An 18,228-nucleotide genomic window follows, 5' to 3' on the forward strand; every position below is an offset into this window, starting at 1 on the left:
TCGATAACCGCGGAATCTCGCTGTCACAACGTTGAAGTGAGGGAACGCGGCAGCGGCAGCGAGCGAATCGACCTTCGTGCTGTCGCTCGCATCAACGCGAACTAAGCCGCGAAAACACAGCGCAACGCTGACTCTGTACTCGTCGCAGATCGCTTTCAAGATACAGTGGTCGGGCCGGATGCGCGCGGGCGCCCGGGCCGCCCGGAGTAGATGGCGCCCCCTCTCCCCCCCTCTCCGTACCCTCCCCCAGAAGCCTTGCGCGCGACGGAAGGCGGCGCGCTTCCTCCCCGCTTTCCTCCGCTGCGTGCGCGAGACTAAGCCGCGATAGCCGGCTCACCCTCGCAAGCTTTCACTCGCACACACAGCATACGGCGCGCGGCGACGATTTTATTAGAGAGTTTTAGCCCAGCGCGTTTACGGCCAGCGGAGCGGAGCGGCTCGCGAAAAAAGAATTTTAGCCCAGCGGATCACCCGCTCGAGCGGGGTAAAGAGCGGGGAGCTCTGCTGCCCCACCTAGTGGTTCGAATAGGAGTTACTGAGAAATGAAATTGAATTACGCTTGCTTTTATTATGCAAGAAATGTTGAATAAAGATATATTACATGTTCTCAGTGGATTATTTGTTAATAATGTACTGAGTATTAATGTACGGGTCAGCGCGGCAGTCGCCGTCTTCGATGCAGAACTGCCGGCGTTCATGTTCGCGGCTGCCGTCTAGCATTTCCCATACACGCCCGCGCGCCCTTACGCACGCTCGCGCGCTGCGTATACGCTCCGCTGGGGAGTGCTTTCCAGCGGGCGTAAACGCTGCTCCGTAAAACCGCTGGCCGCCTCAGCGTGGTGCGCATGCGCAGTCGCGTCTCCGCTCGCCCGCTCCGCTCCGCTGGCCGTAAACCCGCTGGGCTAAAACTCTCTATTGCCCTTGGACTTTATACGAAACCTGACGGCGACGACGACGCCGACGGCAGAAATGCGCCGGGAGTTGCATATAGTTGCTACCGCAATAGAAAGGCATTGCGAAGGCAATTGTTTCTCACGGTTGCGTAAAATCTAAATGCATTTAAGAGATTGAAAATAATGATCAATGATTAGAGATGTACCACACACAGTTGCGAAAGTGACTAAATGTCGTACCAGAGAGAATATAGTCTCTTTTCCTTTCCTGTTAAAGAGAGTGCCGAGACGTAATGGGTGTGTGTATTCCCCCGCTTGAAATCCGCCAATAGATTTCGTGTTGGATAATTCTGCTCATAGAACTTTCTTTTTGTTTCAATGCGTGAAAAAATGTAATTACCAGCTGAATAACGCGCATCTCGCGTTCTTTCTTATCTGAACACCTTTCGCGCTCGTCACCTTCAATGCATTCCGGCGGCGACGAATAAAAGCAGGACATCCAAATACGGGCCAACCGTAATTGCGACCCTCGTGTGACACAGATATAAACGCTTAGGCGAGCGCAACTTATCAGCAGTGAGACGCTACAAAAGTAGTTTGTGCAACAGGTCTCTGTGGAAGGGCAGATTCTAAAGGGGCTCACCTTTGTTGCGATCTTTTTTCCCTGAAGGCATGTCGGATAAATCGGCATTATAACAGAGAATAAGCTCTGGACACCACATCGACCACACAGGCATACCTTTTCTCGGTTCCTTTGTTTCCGCTGAGGCAGCGATGGAATTGAAATAAAAAGAGCATTCACTCAGTTACGTTTTCTCGAATGCAGAAAGAAAAGTCAGTCTTACTGTGATTCGGGGATCGTTAAGCTAGAAAACGGGCATAAAGATTAGAGAGGGGTGGCAACGCCACATTCAATTTCTTGCACTAAAATGACGACATGCAGTATTCAACTGTGCCTCGGTTGCACTGGAAAATAACCAGACAGTCGACGTAGGAAATTTCGAAGAAATGTCGCGCACGTAAACTTCCCAAACAGAGCGAACAGATTTGGAAGTTTGTGAAGTCCGTACCAACGCTGCGTTTCTGGCAAGGCGTTCAAAAACGGAAACACTTTGGCCTTTATTTCTTGCGCTAGCAAGCAAGGTCTTCAGGTCTAACAAGTGAAAAAGGAGGTATTTAAGCTGTTCTTTGAAGAAAAGTAATCAAGAAGGGCTTAGGATTGAGCTTGTTGGTAAAGCATGCTTTAAAGTTTGAATAACAGCTCAACGAAAGCAGAAGGGACAGAAGAGAGAACAGAGCACCTTGTTCTCTCTTCTGTCCACTCCGCTGTCCTCGAGCTGTTATTCAAACCTTAAAGAGTGTTCTCGAAATTGTTCTTGAAAGAACGGCCCACTACTAATCTTTGGCTAAGGGGGTGTACAGCGTTTGCACACAATTTGTGTTAACTTTCCTGAACTAAACTTCACCACCAAGGTATGATGAATTAACTTGAAACTTAAAAAAAAATATTTGGTACCACTCTTTTTTGTCCCTTTTAGGAATCCCGATAAGAGCGAGTTTATAGGAGTGTTAACGGGAACGAAAGGTGACGGTGTAAAATATTGCTGCAGACCATAATTAATTGAAAACATCAATGCACGCAATTAAAAAAAAATATGTCGACCAAAGTCGACGCGTAAGAAGGGCCGGTATAACGTAAAACTATTCCAATCTGTTTTTATTTGAAATAGGCCATTAGCCTTCCATGATAGGTCAGAATGGTTCGAGTCCAGCCCATATGGGTGGGCGCTACGCCCAAATGGACAGAGTCCGAGCAATACGTTATACCGGCCAAGGTTAACGTACATGGTATATGTAGGTGCTTAAATAGGGGCAATAAAGGCGATGCAATTCTGCACAATTTCGCGATAATTTGGAATTATTCACATTATCTTCTCCGTTCTATTGTCAGATCTGACATTTAAAAATTTTTCCCCCGGAATCTCTATTTCCGTTACTCATGTCGGGTTTGTTTCATTCGGTTTCTTCCTCTTTTTTACGAGCATGCACGTCGAAATTGTCTTCTTCTGCGTGGACTTTGGTTGACACGCCTTTACTTTTTTTTACCAATAGATGCGAAGGGTTGATCGCAGAGATAGCGCAGCCTACGATGTATTGTGGGTAATTTTTTACTGTAGTGACGCTAACTACGGCCGTGCGGTTAATTTCACCTGCTTTGCTATAATTATCACTTGCTGTCTCGCTGAGACCTACATTTTGATATCTTTTTCAGGTTTGTACGGCACACTACAGTAAAGAAATCGACCGCTGTGTTAACAGGTTACAAGATAGCCAGATCCCAGATACCCCAAATTCACGTGAAGTCAGCAAAGAAGACGCTGCCTCCAAAAAGAAAGCTCCACGTCAACGTTGAGTCTCCCTATGGGAAGCCCAACTCATTTGCGTCGAGAAAAGCTTCTGTCGGCGGTGAATAATCGGGGCGAACAATAATTAACGAACGCAGTGCTTACGGCACGGCGGGTTCTCCTTGCACTTTCGTCTCTGGACCAGTCGCTTGGGACACGCCTTGCCCCCGTTCTGCGGGTTCAGCTTGATCATGCGCCGTCGCTCCCGGCGGCCGTTGCCGCACGTCTTGGAGCAGGGCCCCCACTGAGACCACGGCGTCAGCACGCAGTCGATGACCGGCGACGTGGGCTCGTCGCTCGTCGTCGGCAGCACGTTGACCGGCGCCATGCCGTTGAGCTTGCCGATGGGCGCTGCGTTGGCCGCGGGGGCACAAGGGAGCGACCAGTGAGCATGACAGCGCGGGACGGTGGCGGTGGTGAGAGAGAGAGAGAGGCAGAAAGCGAGAGGTAGCCAGATACATAGAGTTTCTCACTACATTACCTAGAGGGAAATCTGGCGCTGCTGTGCTGTGGTATGCATGGGAATGCCGGTATATTGTGGATTCGGATTGGCAACGTTCTCGTAGAGACAGGACGCCTTGAAGACGCGCTTGGCAAGTACCGTTCCGTCTGTCACAATGACTCATTTTCTACTAGAACAGCACGTGAAAAGCTGTTTTAGCTTTATTATTACGCGAAAACATATTTTGTTTAACTATGAGAACTTGTTATTGTGTGTATGACTACATGTTACGTAAAAAGTATCAGCGGGCGGCTAAAGTTGGAGGACAGACGACAAGGTTCGCGCTCGCTTTGAAACAATTGGCCGTCTGTTCTTGCTTTTCTTCGCTTGGTCATGCATAGTGTGTGAGTAAAGATGTAATATGCGTGAATGGAAACATTTTATAAAGATTTTACTTTGAGAACGCGTTATTTGCGTAGCCATATCTACGTTTTAGACGAAGCCTCTTACAACACCAGCCAACACGAGCCTCGCAGACACATATACCATCATTCCCATGACGGCACGGTGACCCGCTAAGAAACTCCCATAGACGGTGGCGCCAGATTACCCTCTAGGCGTTATAGTGAGAAACTCTATGGCCAGATAGATTAGATATGTAGAGATATTATGGAGGAAGGCTTGGGTAAAGCGAGATATAGGTAGATAGGTGAGATAGATATATATAGATACAGATATATGAACGAAGGTATCGGAAAGCTTTTGTCGAGGTTAGGGTAAAGGGTGCCGCGTAAAGGGTGCCGCGCCGCGCAGCTTTTGTACAGCCTGCTGCCTAATGCATGAAACCTACTTTGAGTGACACGGAAATAATTTTTCAAATCTTCTGGGGCCACATTTCGCATCATTATGATTGTGCATTTCGAAGTCTTGTAAACCACATGCGGCCTACAACACCTTGAGTTGTTGGCAGCTCATGAGAAGAAACATTCGATTCATTGCCAAAAACTCCAGGGATAATTTTACATTTCTTTATTTTTCCCTGCAGAAATTATATATTATGCGCACTTGATCCACAAAGATCAGATGCGCCTACACAATTTCACGGTCATTAGGTAAAAAACTTAAACCAGAAAGGATTAATAAGCAATCTCTGTCCGTCAAATGAATGAAAGAATACGTAGAAGAATACTACGCCAGATCAACCTGTTTTGGTGCTGCTATTTAGTACTCATTTAAGTATCTCCTTGTGTCTGCCTTCCATGCGTTTGAGCACGTGCTCAAGTGTTAAGCGCGCGCCCAAGCGTCAAGCGTGCTCTAAGCACGGTGTGCAAAAAAAAATGTGTCAGTCTAGTATCCTTACGTGATTTGAATGCGAAAGCATTATGACTTCTCTAATTAGTTGGTTACGTCTACGATACGTGACGTCATACAATGTCACGTGTCGTTCACAACTCCACCTGAATCCATCTTGCTCTATTTTGTACAAACCTTAATCCACCTTAATCCACTTTAACGCACCTTAGCCAGCCTTAACCCACCTTAATCCACATTGCTCTAATTTGTACCAACCTTAATCCGCTTTAATCCTTCTTGCTGTAATCTGCATTACCCTTAACCTACCTTGATCCACCTTCACTCACTTTACTTCACCTTAATTCACTGAACTCCACCTCAAATCACCTTGCTCTAACTTGTTCTCACTTTAATTCTGTATTACTACTGAAATCATAGAAAACGCTGATGTCGTCCCTGACGATGACTCTGTAGTATCACTCATTGACTACAACGCCGGCTTTTCTGCTCTAACTTGTTCTCACTTTAATTCTGTGTTACTACTGACGTCATACAAGACGCAGATGACGTCCCTGACGATGGCTCCTTAGTACCACTCATTGCCTGCAACGCCGGCTTTTCTGCCTCGCGGGGTCGCATAATGCTTTCGCATGAAAAGCAACAAGCGGCGGCCGCGAGTGACATAGGCGAGCAGACAGACCACAGACAAGGCCCTTTTCCACGTGCAGCGTGGTGTCTTTCATGGCGTAGCTTTGGCCCAGTGCCGAAGGCGACAGGAGTCCTTGCGTTATCTCTGCGACAGAGGCAGACGCCCACAAGAGGCAAGCGACAGACAATGAAAACAGCACGCGGCAGGGCACAAAGGGAGGTTGGCGAGAGAGGGAGAAGCAACAGGTGGCAAACAGCGTTGACAAGAGATAAGATAAAGATATGATAAGCAGCGCAGCAGGCGGCGGAGCGCATTAACTGCAAGCCACAAATAAGAAACGGGCGAGCACATTGAAAACGCTTTGTGACCAAAAAGAAAAAAAGAAGCAGCATGTGAAGCTGCGATCAAGATAACTGTACTTTGTAGCGACCCATTTCATTTTCTATTAATTTTTACCCTTCACTATAGGCTTGAACCCAATTATTGGAGTTTATTATAATTGTTCATTTCGTCCATTCATCGGCTTGGGCGCCACCAGTGGTTCGGAGCGGTATTTTGTAGCGATTCATGTTATTTAATATTAATGTCTCCCGTTCTCCACTGACTTAATCGACCACCACCATTATCGCTAGCGTCGGTTGTTCAGCGCAACGGATGGCAATGACAGTGGAAAATGAAATGGATCGTTACAAATGGAGGCCCCGGAGCGCTATACACGCATGCGGAGTTGAGAACTCGTCAAGCTGGCGAAACGGCCGGTTTCCCCCCTCGTTTTCTCTTAATGTATACTTTCAAACGAGCATGAAATTTTCCTATTCACCCAATGGAAATTCAACACTTCCTATAGCCTCTGCAAGAAACCACGTGTTTAGATATCTTGGCATTGGGCAGCGACCATACCCTCAGAATGCAGAGCGCATTGTACGAAGTGGAACCGGCGCAGCACACAGGAGCATCCATCCGATACAGAGGAGAGTACAGAAGTGCTAAGCTTTAATATAGTAAAGCGTCTGAAAGTAGCTCGGCTATATAGCGATGCACTTGCATAAGATACGATTAAGTGTTTGCAAAACCTTAAAAGGACGTGCGCTTCATGAGATCAATTTTCGTTCATAATGAAGCTAACTGGATGAACCTTGTACAGAATGAAGAGTTCAATCCCATATTTTAAATGTGTTTCTCGCCTATCACTATCTTATCGGGACAGCGGTAGAAGTTCGGTCACTTGTGCAAGCCTGAGGCTATCACGTTAGGCCTACGAAAGTGTTATAATAAAACCGAAATCGCTCCTTATAAATGATTACAATGCAAGCAAGATAAAACATATTCTCTTCTTGCTTGATTAGTTGAAAACATATGGGTGATCTCGGTTTATTTATTGAGAACATTGACGAATAGTTTATTATTCATGGTAGCCACCTCGTGTTTCCTGCTCCCATAGCTTCTAGCGCTTCAACGTCGCCGTCGCGGATGACGACGTTGCCGTATCCGTATCCGTATCCGTATCCGTATCCGACGCGGCCGGTGTGTTGACCGTCATGAGGGTCATACGAACAGATGTGCGGCCTGATGGAGAAATTGGCTCGCGGCCTTGCTGAGTTTGAGGATGCCGTCGTCGCTTGCTGCGGCAAGTGAATATCACAGATATTTTTTTTTGCTACCTGCTGGCAAATGAAACGCGTCTGGGTGTGCGTTTAACTGAGAATTAACAGGTTACTTTCTTTTTTGCTCGACTGGTAAGTCTATAGCCGCTCATCTGCCATTGTCCGTTATATATATACTATACATCGCTCGTCGCGTACACTTGATCCACGTACCCCGCCAACAACGTTATAGCGAGGTTTTGCTGTAGCGGGGGTGCTGTTTCTGCCGCGTAGCCAAGGTAGCCTCGCGTGCGGACTGCTTCACGCCATTTTGTCGCCCCGAGGAACTGTTAGAGCGCCGTCCAATGAGATTCAGCGAGTGTTAAGCCCTTGCTTTCGCTTTTAATGATTTGGCGGTGAAACGTACGTATTTGCTGTTGGTGCAGTTAGAGCACATGTAGATCTTTGGAAGTACTGGCACCTACCCACTCCAGTCATTGGCCAAGAACCGGCTAGGTAAATGTAAAGTACAAAATAACAGGACAAAATTTTATGACAGGTAAGTTGAAACCGAAAGCTAGAGCACCCTACGTGTTAATTTTCCGCTCTACCACCTTTGTAATAGCCACGGCGGAGCCCAGAGTACTAATAAATGAAGAAGTGTGGAATGTGAGTTTTCTATCGCAGAGTGGGAGAGAGGGCCCTTCTGTGTACGGCACTAAGCAGTGTTTTACATAAACGGTGCACATTTGAGTCCATTCAACTCGCAGAGGCAGGCCTTTGTGCGTGAACTTTTGAAAGCTATCTTAAACTCGACGTTCGACAAATGTTCTGCACACGTACCATTTCACCTGATGCTTCTGGAAGCGATGGCACATGGCAAATGTAACACTGGCGCTTCGTCCGGCAGCACAACTAAGCAGGGTGCAGTTCGTGATTTGACACCGACGTTGGAATGATCATATTGAAGTTTCGTTCGTGCGCGGGAAGGACGCTGAAGTACGTTGATTACTAATGCGCAGAAAAGCCCGTTTATGTGAAAAAAAAAAAGTTTCGGTTCGCGGGGTTAGTTTTTTTTACGCAGTTAGATTTAGGCGGCCACATTATGCGATATTAGCTGTGGCACAAGAGCATTCTTGAAAGCCCGCACAGAGAGTGCCACAGTCCGCTTCACTTACATGCATGTTCTGTTTATTACTTTGCCCTTAAGTGCGTACTGCGTCATATTATAAACCTGTATGCTCGCGTGGTTTGACATCTTTCATGCATATTTTCGCGTATCTTTGTACTTTGTCGTTATTGGCGAGAAAGTGTTTGTTTACTAGAGGATTTCATTGTCTCTTTATCGGAACAACTGCGTCGAAGAATGTAACGTATTTTTGCGGTAGACACGCCTCCACGCCTCTTGGTTATGGGTCTTAAAAGATTCTTGCACATTTGTAAGGAAAATTGTATTATTAAAGCAAATAAACTTGAAACTCGAATCTCGGTGCCTTGGCGACTGCGTCACAGTCGAAAATATTTAAATAAACAAAGAAGAGAAAAGAGTATCTGCTTTACGCCGCGATGGAACAATACGTCGACTAGAGAATATGAAAAGAAGCTACAGAAGAGGAGAAAAAAGTGGAATTGCTTTGGTTAATGCTACGTGACCAGATCTCAAGAGCTGCGAGCGACATTTTTCGGCTAAATCACCGCTAGTGTCTTCTTGTTGCGCCTGCTCTCCGAAATATTCTTTGTGACATCGCCCAACGTCCTCCCGCTTGGGGGCGTTCGCCTGTCACGCAGACGGCGTGCCTTCTGCCGGCGCTCTGAATGGAGGCGACTGTCGCATGAAAAAAGAGCAGACGTCTGTCACATGAATTAAGAGCAGACGAAAAAAAGAGAGAGAAGAAACAGAAAAAAATTAACTGAGAGGACAGGAGCAACGGCAAGAAAAGAAAACAAAAAAGGGATATCTGGGTCACGTGACCATAGACTTACGAGCATGAGCTTTGTCCGGAGGGATTGTAGTCATGCACAAAGGCAGCTGCGTGAACACTTAGAACGCTATGCTTCTCACATTTTCCCCTTCTTTTTAACACACCGAGCAGAAAGACCTCCCTTTCTTCTGCAGCAACAAAGCGCAAAATGGATCTTTAAAACGCCGCTGGGTGCATCGTACGAGTCTTTTTCTTGAGAAACATTTCATTTCTTACCCCAAATCTTTGCTTCAAGTGTTCCTTAATGTTAACACCTTACGGGCATCGCCACTGTATGGAGGCTTATAAAATTACACACACTGCACATGGCCTTGAGACATATCGCGTTAGACTGGCGCTTTTAGAGCTCTGAACAACAGAAGACTAAATGGAGCAGCTTGAGCAGGGTCGGTGCGGCGTTGGCTGAGAAAAGGTTTTCAGCGAGTTAACAATGTAGCTCTTTCTATGTGTTAGCTGATATCTGACAGCTGGACTAGTGTCGCAATCTTAGCCATCAAAACCAAACATAGAGAACAGGTGGAATGTAGGTGTATAGCGTAAATGAAGCTGCGAAGGGATTTATGAACTTTCCCAATGCTACTAGCTCCATTATATATAGGGTGTCCCAGCTAACGTTAGCCTAGGTGTTCAACGAAAAAAATATGGTTAAGGAAACACGGTGCGGGATACGATTTCAAGACCTTAGGTGTTCAATTGTCGTAACGCTGACGACCGAACATCGTAGCTCTCATAATTGTATCTTGCACCGTGTCTTCTAAATCTTCTTTTGTTCGTTGAGCAGCTCGACTGTAAGGTTAGCTGGGACACACGGTAAAGTATTATTGATTCCCCTATACGCCCGCTCGGCTAAGTCAGGGTGTACTTAAACTAAGCTGTGTTGACATTTGGAAATGTCAGTTCAGGTTGCGTGTTGACTGTCGTTAGTAAGAGTTTATTTTGGCACACAGAAAAAGCAAACTGAAATGGCTAACCCTGATACGTTGCTTGATTTCTTTTGCACACTTGTAGCCACATATAGCAGTATATGCGTTTTTGTTCCTATTGAAACACTGAAAGCTATAGTCTCTCGAGTCAACGGCAGACGACGAAGTGCTTTCATTTGCTACTATAATATTGCCCTCTTAAACGCTATAAGAGAGTGCTTCTGATTACTGCGTAATTAATAGTTTTTTTTGCGGTGTGACTAGTAATACCAACTGTAGACAGCAGAGGCAAGCAGAAAATAGAGTTATCTAGGATGACAGATTACCACAAACTTCGCAACGTTTGTTTTCGGCCAAGAGATGGCTTATTTGCAGATAAAATGGCGACTGAAGAGGCCGCACAAACCTTTGACAATTCAAACCGCTCGCGATCGAATGGTATCTGACGTAGCGGGGCTGCTGGTATCGGAGGCCATATCTGCGATACACCGATACCTGATAATATCTGTAGAGCGTTACACTGCTTGCCCCGAGTCAGAAGTGACCACAGACGGGGCGTTCCCATAGGTTTGAACGTGTTGTTAGACGATGCTGTTTGAATACAGCTTGTCAACATCCAGTGTACAGTTTCCGTGTTGGGGAACGAGCACTGCAACATTTGTTCACTCAAGATGTTAAAATACTTTAAATACTACACAGTTCTTTAAAATGATTTGTTTAGGTGACGCCTGTCACAGGGAAGCGCACTTTTTCATGCAGTTAATCCTTGCTCACAATCAGTGAAAGAGAATGCCACGAGAAAGACGTGATATATGGGAAAACGCGTATGGTCCATGGACATGAATCGAGTTGTGCTAAAACGCAGTATTAAATTCGCGCAGTTAAAACGTGTAAAACTAACGACGGGTATATGGACAGAGAACGTATCAAGAAGTATTTGCTATTAGTAAAATGTACATGCCGGTGAACACATTAAACTTATAAGCTGCTAAACTGTAATCAAACAAGGAGGCAGAGAGAACAAGAGAGACAGAGAGAGAGAGAGAGAGAGAGCGAAAGGAGAAAAAAAAACAGCGAACGACAGAGTGGCGAAAAGGTGTTTTGCATGTGAGCGCTCACGTGATATTGTGACCTCGCACATTTTGTTGCACTCAGCATATCGCTCGAATCGGTTCCTGTTGCCGCGGCATCCTCCGTATACAAACTGCAGGCACATCCGCTTGGTGGAGTCGTAGTACCAACGCGGAAAGTAGCCCCGGCACGGTCCGATGTCCTTGGGCAGCAGGCAGATTTCTGCGAGGGACATGGCCAGCTTTACGGCAGCAGTAGTGTAGTAGACAAAGGCTCACAGGCACTCCACAGAGAACATACCACCTCACGTTTGAAGTAGTAAAGGCAAGGCGCAGAAGACCAGGACTCAGGAAGAAGAACACAAACGACAGGACCGGCGCCAGTCTAGTCTTCTGCGCCTTGCCTTTACTACTTCAATCATGAACCAACTAGCCCAAGCAAGAGTTTTACTTGAGCATACCACCTCAAAGCCACCCTACAGCGTGTCGCCATTGTGAAACGTTTGCCAGCGTAGTTGAGCGTATAGTATCTGTATACCGAAAAAGGAAGGGCCTCAGCTGGGTCGGGTCGTTTACTGAGGCCGAAGGTGTGCTACACGTGTATGATGTCTACGGCCTTGTGTCCGGTTAAGCGGTGCTAGTAACATGTTTCACAGCAAAATAACAACAAAAAGAAGAAAAAAACAAGTAAAGGCTCCAAGGACAGAAAAAAAGTATGTTCTGTTGTTTATTAGATGCGGCAGTATGGGAAGTTTGGCTTCAGAAGTGCCCGCTCTACCAGAATCATAGTTAAAGGCAAACAAAAAGCACTACACGAAAGAACAATTTACATGTAAAAGTGTAGAAATAATTAAAACATTTCAGAATTACTTAGAGTAAAGGAAACTCGAACTGCAAAGGTGGTAAGAGCTTGACAATGTTGCCGGTAGTTTTACGTAGAGAAGGTAATTCAGAGCCCGCGAAACGCGGTTCTGTTATCCCATGGTGCCCTTACGTTTTTGTTGCTACTGGAAACTAGTTCTTTGGTATCCACCAACTATATAAATAGCACACCTTACTAAACATGACGTAGTATTTCTGCGGAAACCCGCAAGGTGAAGAGAAGTAAAGAATAAAGGGGAACAAATTTCCCTTTATTCCTTACTAAACATGCTTCAGGATGACAGCAACCAATTATAGCCCATCTAAGCACGGCCGAAGAAGAGCGCAACTTTTCAAGGATGATCAAAATAAAACGAGCATTCGCATAAGTTTGAAACACCCAAGGCATATAATTTCCACTCCGCAGGCATAAGCATGACAAAGAAGCGCTTGTCTTCAAATCTGCTCTTAGAGTTATAATTTATGCAGCCGACATCATAGGCGATAATCCAGACGCGGGTTAACCTTCTCGGGATATATACACCAGCATTCTGCGCCATACACACCTAACTCACAATTAGTCGGACCCTTTCGCGTTGCTCTTCGTTTTGAACTTGGGACCCATGGCGGCTTCGAAACGTCAATTAGATATGCTTTGATTCTTCGAACCTTGGGCTGGTGCTCTTGCAATGCTCATCATGCACCGCCTTCACCAGACGGGTTCATTAGAACTTTAGAAATCGTTACAAATAGTAAGAAAGAACATCACCGTGGGTTAGCACTTCATTCTTCGTATTTGTCACACGGGAAAAATTCGGCCCCGATCGAGACCGATCTGGATCGAATCCCTCATTGCCATTGACTCCCTTCCTCAGCCTGCGCAGAGGAGCCACCCAGGCTCCATCGCGATCGAAAGTGCACCATATGACGCCGGTATAAAGATGGCGCTGCTCTTGCCGGTATGCATTAAAGCCCCTCAATCTCCCAAAGTAGCGCCATTCACTTCCCTCCTCCTCCGCTCGGCGCGGCCTCGACGGTGGCGCCGCTGGTGGTGGGCCTGCCGTAGCAGACGACGGCTAACACGCTACGGGAGGAAATCCGCGGAAAAGTTCGTTCGAGTCCTGCGGAGCAGTTTTTTCAATCTAGATCTTGCTTTGTCAGTCGGTAACTGGCCTTAAGAATGTCGTGTCGGATTTGCGGAAGAAATAGAGAAAAGCACCATTATTCAAGGCGTATTTAAGGCGTAAAGCGCGCGCACGTTGAAAGTTCGTGTTGCTGAAACACGACACAAGCACGCGGTGTGCTCAGACACGCGAGTAATTACCAGAGTTTCAGGTTTTGACAGCGCGAAAGTATGTGCACGTGGTTTCGTAGGTTAATTTACGTACCTGCAGGATGCTTTTGTTCGGCCGGCGCGTGAGAGATTCCGACTGTCTGCGGTCAGCAATGCCTGGCAGCAGGGCCGTTTCTGTTCCGCGCCTTTTACAGATGTACGTAGCTCATGCACAGGTAGTGGTGGCCATGAGCAACGTTTTCACACATAGGCGGTATAGATAATTTTAACAACGTACCAGCATATGAAATCGTTATTTATTTATTACAGTGCAAATGGTTAGAATTTGATAGAAAAGAAAGAAGGAACTTGATGGGACAACTGGAATGAGGTTCAGAAAATAATTATCCCCCTCCCTCATTGGCACCAGCAACACTTTTGTTGAAGTGCTAATTTTATCTCTGTATACTACGTGCGTCTGTATTCTTTTGCGTTGTAAGTTTTCACAACGAAGCAGTGTTGCGTTAACTGGAACAGTCAAGGAACACAACACAGAAGAAAAGTTGATTCTTGGGTTTTACATCCCAACACCACGATCTAGGCACGCCATAATGGGGGCTCTGGATTAATTTTTTTTGCAGCTTGGGTTCTTTAACGCACCCCCAATGCACTGGACACGGGCCCGTTTTGACACGGGCGTCAAAAGAAGAGGTTCGAGGAGCCGTGTCACTTCACAAAGCCGCGCGTTCTTTGCCACTTGCTCGAAGTCAGCCCGCCCGATCTTGTGAATCCACACTTTTCTTCGTTTTGCGTTGCGCCCGGCGGATGGTAAAACAAAAAGCTTTTTGCCGTCACTGGGTCTGTTGTGGCAACCGTAGGCGCAGCAGCACGGCATCGCAATTAAGCACTCGGCCCTAACACATTGTATAAAACTACCGCGCTCCTTCAAAGCGCTTGCCGTACTTCGTCGCGCAGGCCCAAGAATGAGGGTCGCAGGCCCAAGATTGGGGGTCGCAGCGCGCTGGAAAGAAAAGATATACAAAAGCGCGGCGCCTGCTCTGCGCCGGAAAGAAAAAAATATACAAAAGCGCGGGGCCCGCTTTCACGTGACACAGATTGGCCAATGGGGGAGCGGAGGAGGCTGGGGCGACAGGAGGAGTGGAGGAGGAAGCGCCTGGGTGAGCGGGGTGGCGGAAAGATCTAAGAATGGCGCTACTTTTGGAAAATTCAGGGGCTTTAGTATGCATCTGTGCCGACTCGTGCAAACGTCAATTCTCTCATGCCTGTCTGGGGGCAGTGATTCTAGTCCGACACAACCCGTGTTAAAACCCCTTAAACTTCGTAAAGTAGCGACACTCTACTCCTCCGCCTTCACACCTCCTCGTTTCTCCTTTCTTTCATGCTCCCTCCGCGACCGTGGCGCCACCTACACTGCTCGAGTGTAGCAAAGGCGCCAACATGCGCTGCTCGCCACTTCGTAGACGCTTCTCGAGCAAAAATGGCCCTGAAGCAAGGTGCGATGGCCCACGTGATGCCATTAGGCCAATAGCGACGCGGCGTCGGCCTTGGCCAGAGCGCGCGAGGAGGAGCCGGCATTCCTCAAAGCGTGGCGCTACTTTACGAAGTTTAAAGGGTTTTAACTTGTGCACGCACCGTGCGCCTCCTGGCTGTCGATCTTGCAGTCAGCGTTCTCGGCCATGCAGGGGGCCTTCTGAATCTGCTCCACGTTGCACATGGCCATGGCGGCCGCCATGGCGTTCAGGTAGGCCCGCGTGCGCACCTTGATTCCCTTGCCGCAGGTGGCCGTGCACGGAGACCACTCCGCCCACTGGGTCACCGCGCAGTTCGGGTCCAGCTGCGAGTGTTTGCGCGCGGCCAGAAAAGGAACAAGTTGGGGGAGTTGCACCTCAGCGGGAACGTGTTGGCGGCACTGATTCCTGCGTATTCAAGCTGAGCTCCGAGAACATTATCTGTCGTCAACGACATATACGCAGCAGCGGTATACTATCGATGAATGGTGATTCATCACTGTTGACTGGTGACCGTGGCAATGCTCTGCTCACACGAATTAGAGGTTAAGAATCGTTTGAAAAGGACCCTGCATGACCTTACGAATGACGAAGTGATGTACTTCTATTTCCCTTGCTTGAAGTGACATACATATATATTTAATTATAACGTGAGACACATAGCCACGCTTGTACGCCAATTTAACGTAGTGTGGGAGAAGGGATGTGCCAGCACAGGAAGATATTGAGGCTGTTCATTCCGTGTTCCTAGAATGTGATTCCAGAGCATTCTCTGTCTTCAAACGATTTATACACATCAATAGTAATCTATGGATAAATTGTGACTTAGTAATGTCTTCTTTGAGTAGAGTGATCGTGACAATCGTCTGCTCGAACGATGTGGGTATAGTATTGGTTTGAAGAACCCTGGGTCATCTTGTGGACATAGAAATGTAACTTATTTCTCCGATCGATTGAAACTAGCGGGCATCTGTGATAAAGTAGTTTATATGGGTTGTGTTAGGGCTCCTTCTGCCTTTTCAAGGTGTGTTTTTAAAATGTTAAGGTAGGGTTGTACAGTACATATTTGTTATTGCACACAGGTGGATGCGTCTGCGCACTGAAGTTTGGCGCAGCAAAAAGGACGCGGTCCATTAAACTTATTCAGGCAGTACATGTGTTTTCACAAGTCATAAGCAGTAGAACAGACGTGGCACAGTTTCACTCCGTCCATCTCATTCTGAAATAGAACGCTTGGCTAGCGTCTCAGGCTAGAGTAAAATCACCTGATAATGTCCTAAACTTAAAAGAAAAACCGCACACCCCATGTCTAATAATCCTATAAAAAATGTGAGGGTCTCATATGTTCGCAACCTAGATGAAGGACAATAGGAAGTGGACGTACACTTCCTTTTGTCCTTCGTCCGGTACTTTGCGCTGCCAACCCCTAGAAACATGTTCAGTCACCAACTCACCCAGCTTGCTGCGTTAATACGAGCAAGTTACATATTACCTCCATGTGAACATTATGGAGGTCCTTTTAAAGAAAAATACTTATCATCATCATCATCATCATCATCAGCCTGGTTACGCCCACTGCAGGGCAAAGGCCTCTCCCATGCTTCTCCAACTACCCCGGTCATGTACTAATTGTGGCCATGTCGTCCCTGCAAATTCTTAATCGCATCCGCCCACCTAACTTTCTGCCGCCCCCTGCTACGCTTCCCTTCTTTTGGAATCCTCATACTTCTACTAATACTTATACAGATTTTTAAACGAATAGAAAACAAAAACATGTACATGGCCTGGTTCTTATGTGGGGCCCGGCATGTTCACTTGTGAATATATACGGGGCCCTAGTTTTCTTTTTTTCCCCATAGAGTGTGAACATGCTGCGACAGCAGCGAGTGGAAAAGACACACGCACCACTTCGGGGGCGTCCTTGCAGGTGGGCATGTCGGCGACGCACATCTCCTTCTCCATGAGATCGAGCGTGCAGCGCTTCCTGGCCATGTGCTGCTTGTACTTTCGCTGCCGGATGCGCACGCCTTTGCCGCAGGTGACGCTGCACTCGCTCCACTCACTCCACGGCGTCGTCTCGCAGCTCACACCCCTGGCAAGTCACGTGAGAGTGTGCGCCGGTCACGTGAGAGTGTGCGCTCGTCGCACGAAAGGGGGCGCTCCCCGTCTATGCACACACATTTATTTATTTGTTGTGAAAAGGCCCCGAAAGGCATTACATAGGGGGGAGGGGGGGCATACAATTCACACATGATATGTCAACGCGATAAAAACGACTGAAGACAACAATCAAGCACAGATTTCGATAAAAGGTACAGTTAAAAAAAAAGAAGAAAAAGAACGGAAAGAATTTAGGGTGAGAGTACAGGGTACAATTCACATTTGCTATACATGGCACGCTGACCACTCTCCACATCCACTCTGACCCCGATTACCTTTGTAAAGCTTCAGTGTCACATTCATCATCATCATCATCATCATCATGCTATTCGTATGCCCACTGGCAGGACGAAGGCCTCTTTCCGCGATCTCCAGTTATGCGCTTCCTTCCCTTGGTTCCCATTCTGTAAATCTAATGGTCCACCGGTTATCTACCCTACGCGGTAGATGGCTGGTACAGCTCCACTTTTTGTCTTAATGTCAACTAGAATATCGGCTATTCCAGTTTGTTTCATGATCCACATCGCTCTCTTCCTGTGTCTTAACGTTATCCCTAATATTTTTCGTTCCATCGCTCTTTGCGCGATAGTAAACTTGTTCTCGAGCTACTTTGTCAGTCTCGAAGTTTGTGCCTCATATGTTAGCACGAGCAGAGTGCAATGAATGTGCGCTTTTCAACCACAGTAGTGCGCTCCCAGTGAGAGTTTGGTATGGCCGGCCGTATGAATTCCAATCCGCTTTTATCCTTACTTAAGTTTTTGCCTTATGATCAGGGTCCCCTGTGAGTAATTGTGGCAGATTGCTGGGAAGTAACTTTAAGTAGAAGTTACCTGTACGTTAAAATAATTTCTACATTAAGTAACTCTTTGGTCCTAAATGAAAATTATTTTTAATTAGAGTGAATTCAATATAGAAGCTGCTTCTATGTAAAAAGCGGCAGTTTCGAATAGTGCATTTTCCTCTTCTTATTTTGCCCTGTCAAATGGTTGCATCGTAGTTGGAGCGAGCCCCTGACGTAACTCTAAATTTTAGGCGCACAGAAACGTGGAAATAGCTTGTAAATAAAAAATTTTGTAATAAAACATTGGGTAAATAATACAATGCTGGGAGGTACAGATGGCCGTGCAAATGACACGAAGCCTGCACATGCCATTTGTGACGTCAC

General features: G+C 46.8%; 1 protein-coding gene across 3 annotated transcripts in view; it reads right to left on the reverse strand.

Moving 5' to 3' along the window:
• Positions 1-18,228, reverse strand: part of LOC139050482 (spondin-1-like) — a 231,909-nt gene that overhangs the window by 1,595 nt on the left and 212,086 nt on the right. For 2 of the 3 annotated variants that reach the window (XM_070526918.1, XM_070526916.1), the window contains 5 exons: positions 16,809-16,995; positions 15,028-15,229; positions 11,290-11,463; positions 5,734-5,826; positions 3,404-3,649 (listed from right to left, as the gene is read on the reverse strand). In XM_070526918.1, the coding sequence (XP_070383019.1) occupies positions 3,404-3,649; positions 5,734-5,826; positions 11,290-11,463; positions 15,028-15,229; positions 16,809-16,995 (902 nt within the window). The remainder of the gene's footprint in view (positions 1-3,403; positions 3,650-5,733; positions 5,827-11,289; positions 11,464-15,027; positions 15,230-16,808; positions 16,996-18,228) is intronic. The other variant, XM_070526917.1, reaches the window with a different exon arrangement.

The sequence above is a fragment of the Dermacentor albipictus genome, chromosome 10 (assembly GCF_038994185.2).
Source record: "Dermacentor albipictus isolate Rhodes 1998 colony chromosome 10, USDA_Dalb.pri_finalv2, whole genome shotgun sequence".
NCBI lineage: Eukaryota > Metazoa > Arthropoda > Arachnida > Ixodida > Ixodidae > Dermacentor > Dermacentor albipictus.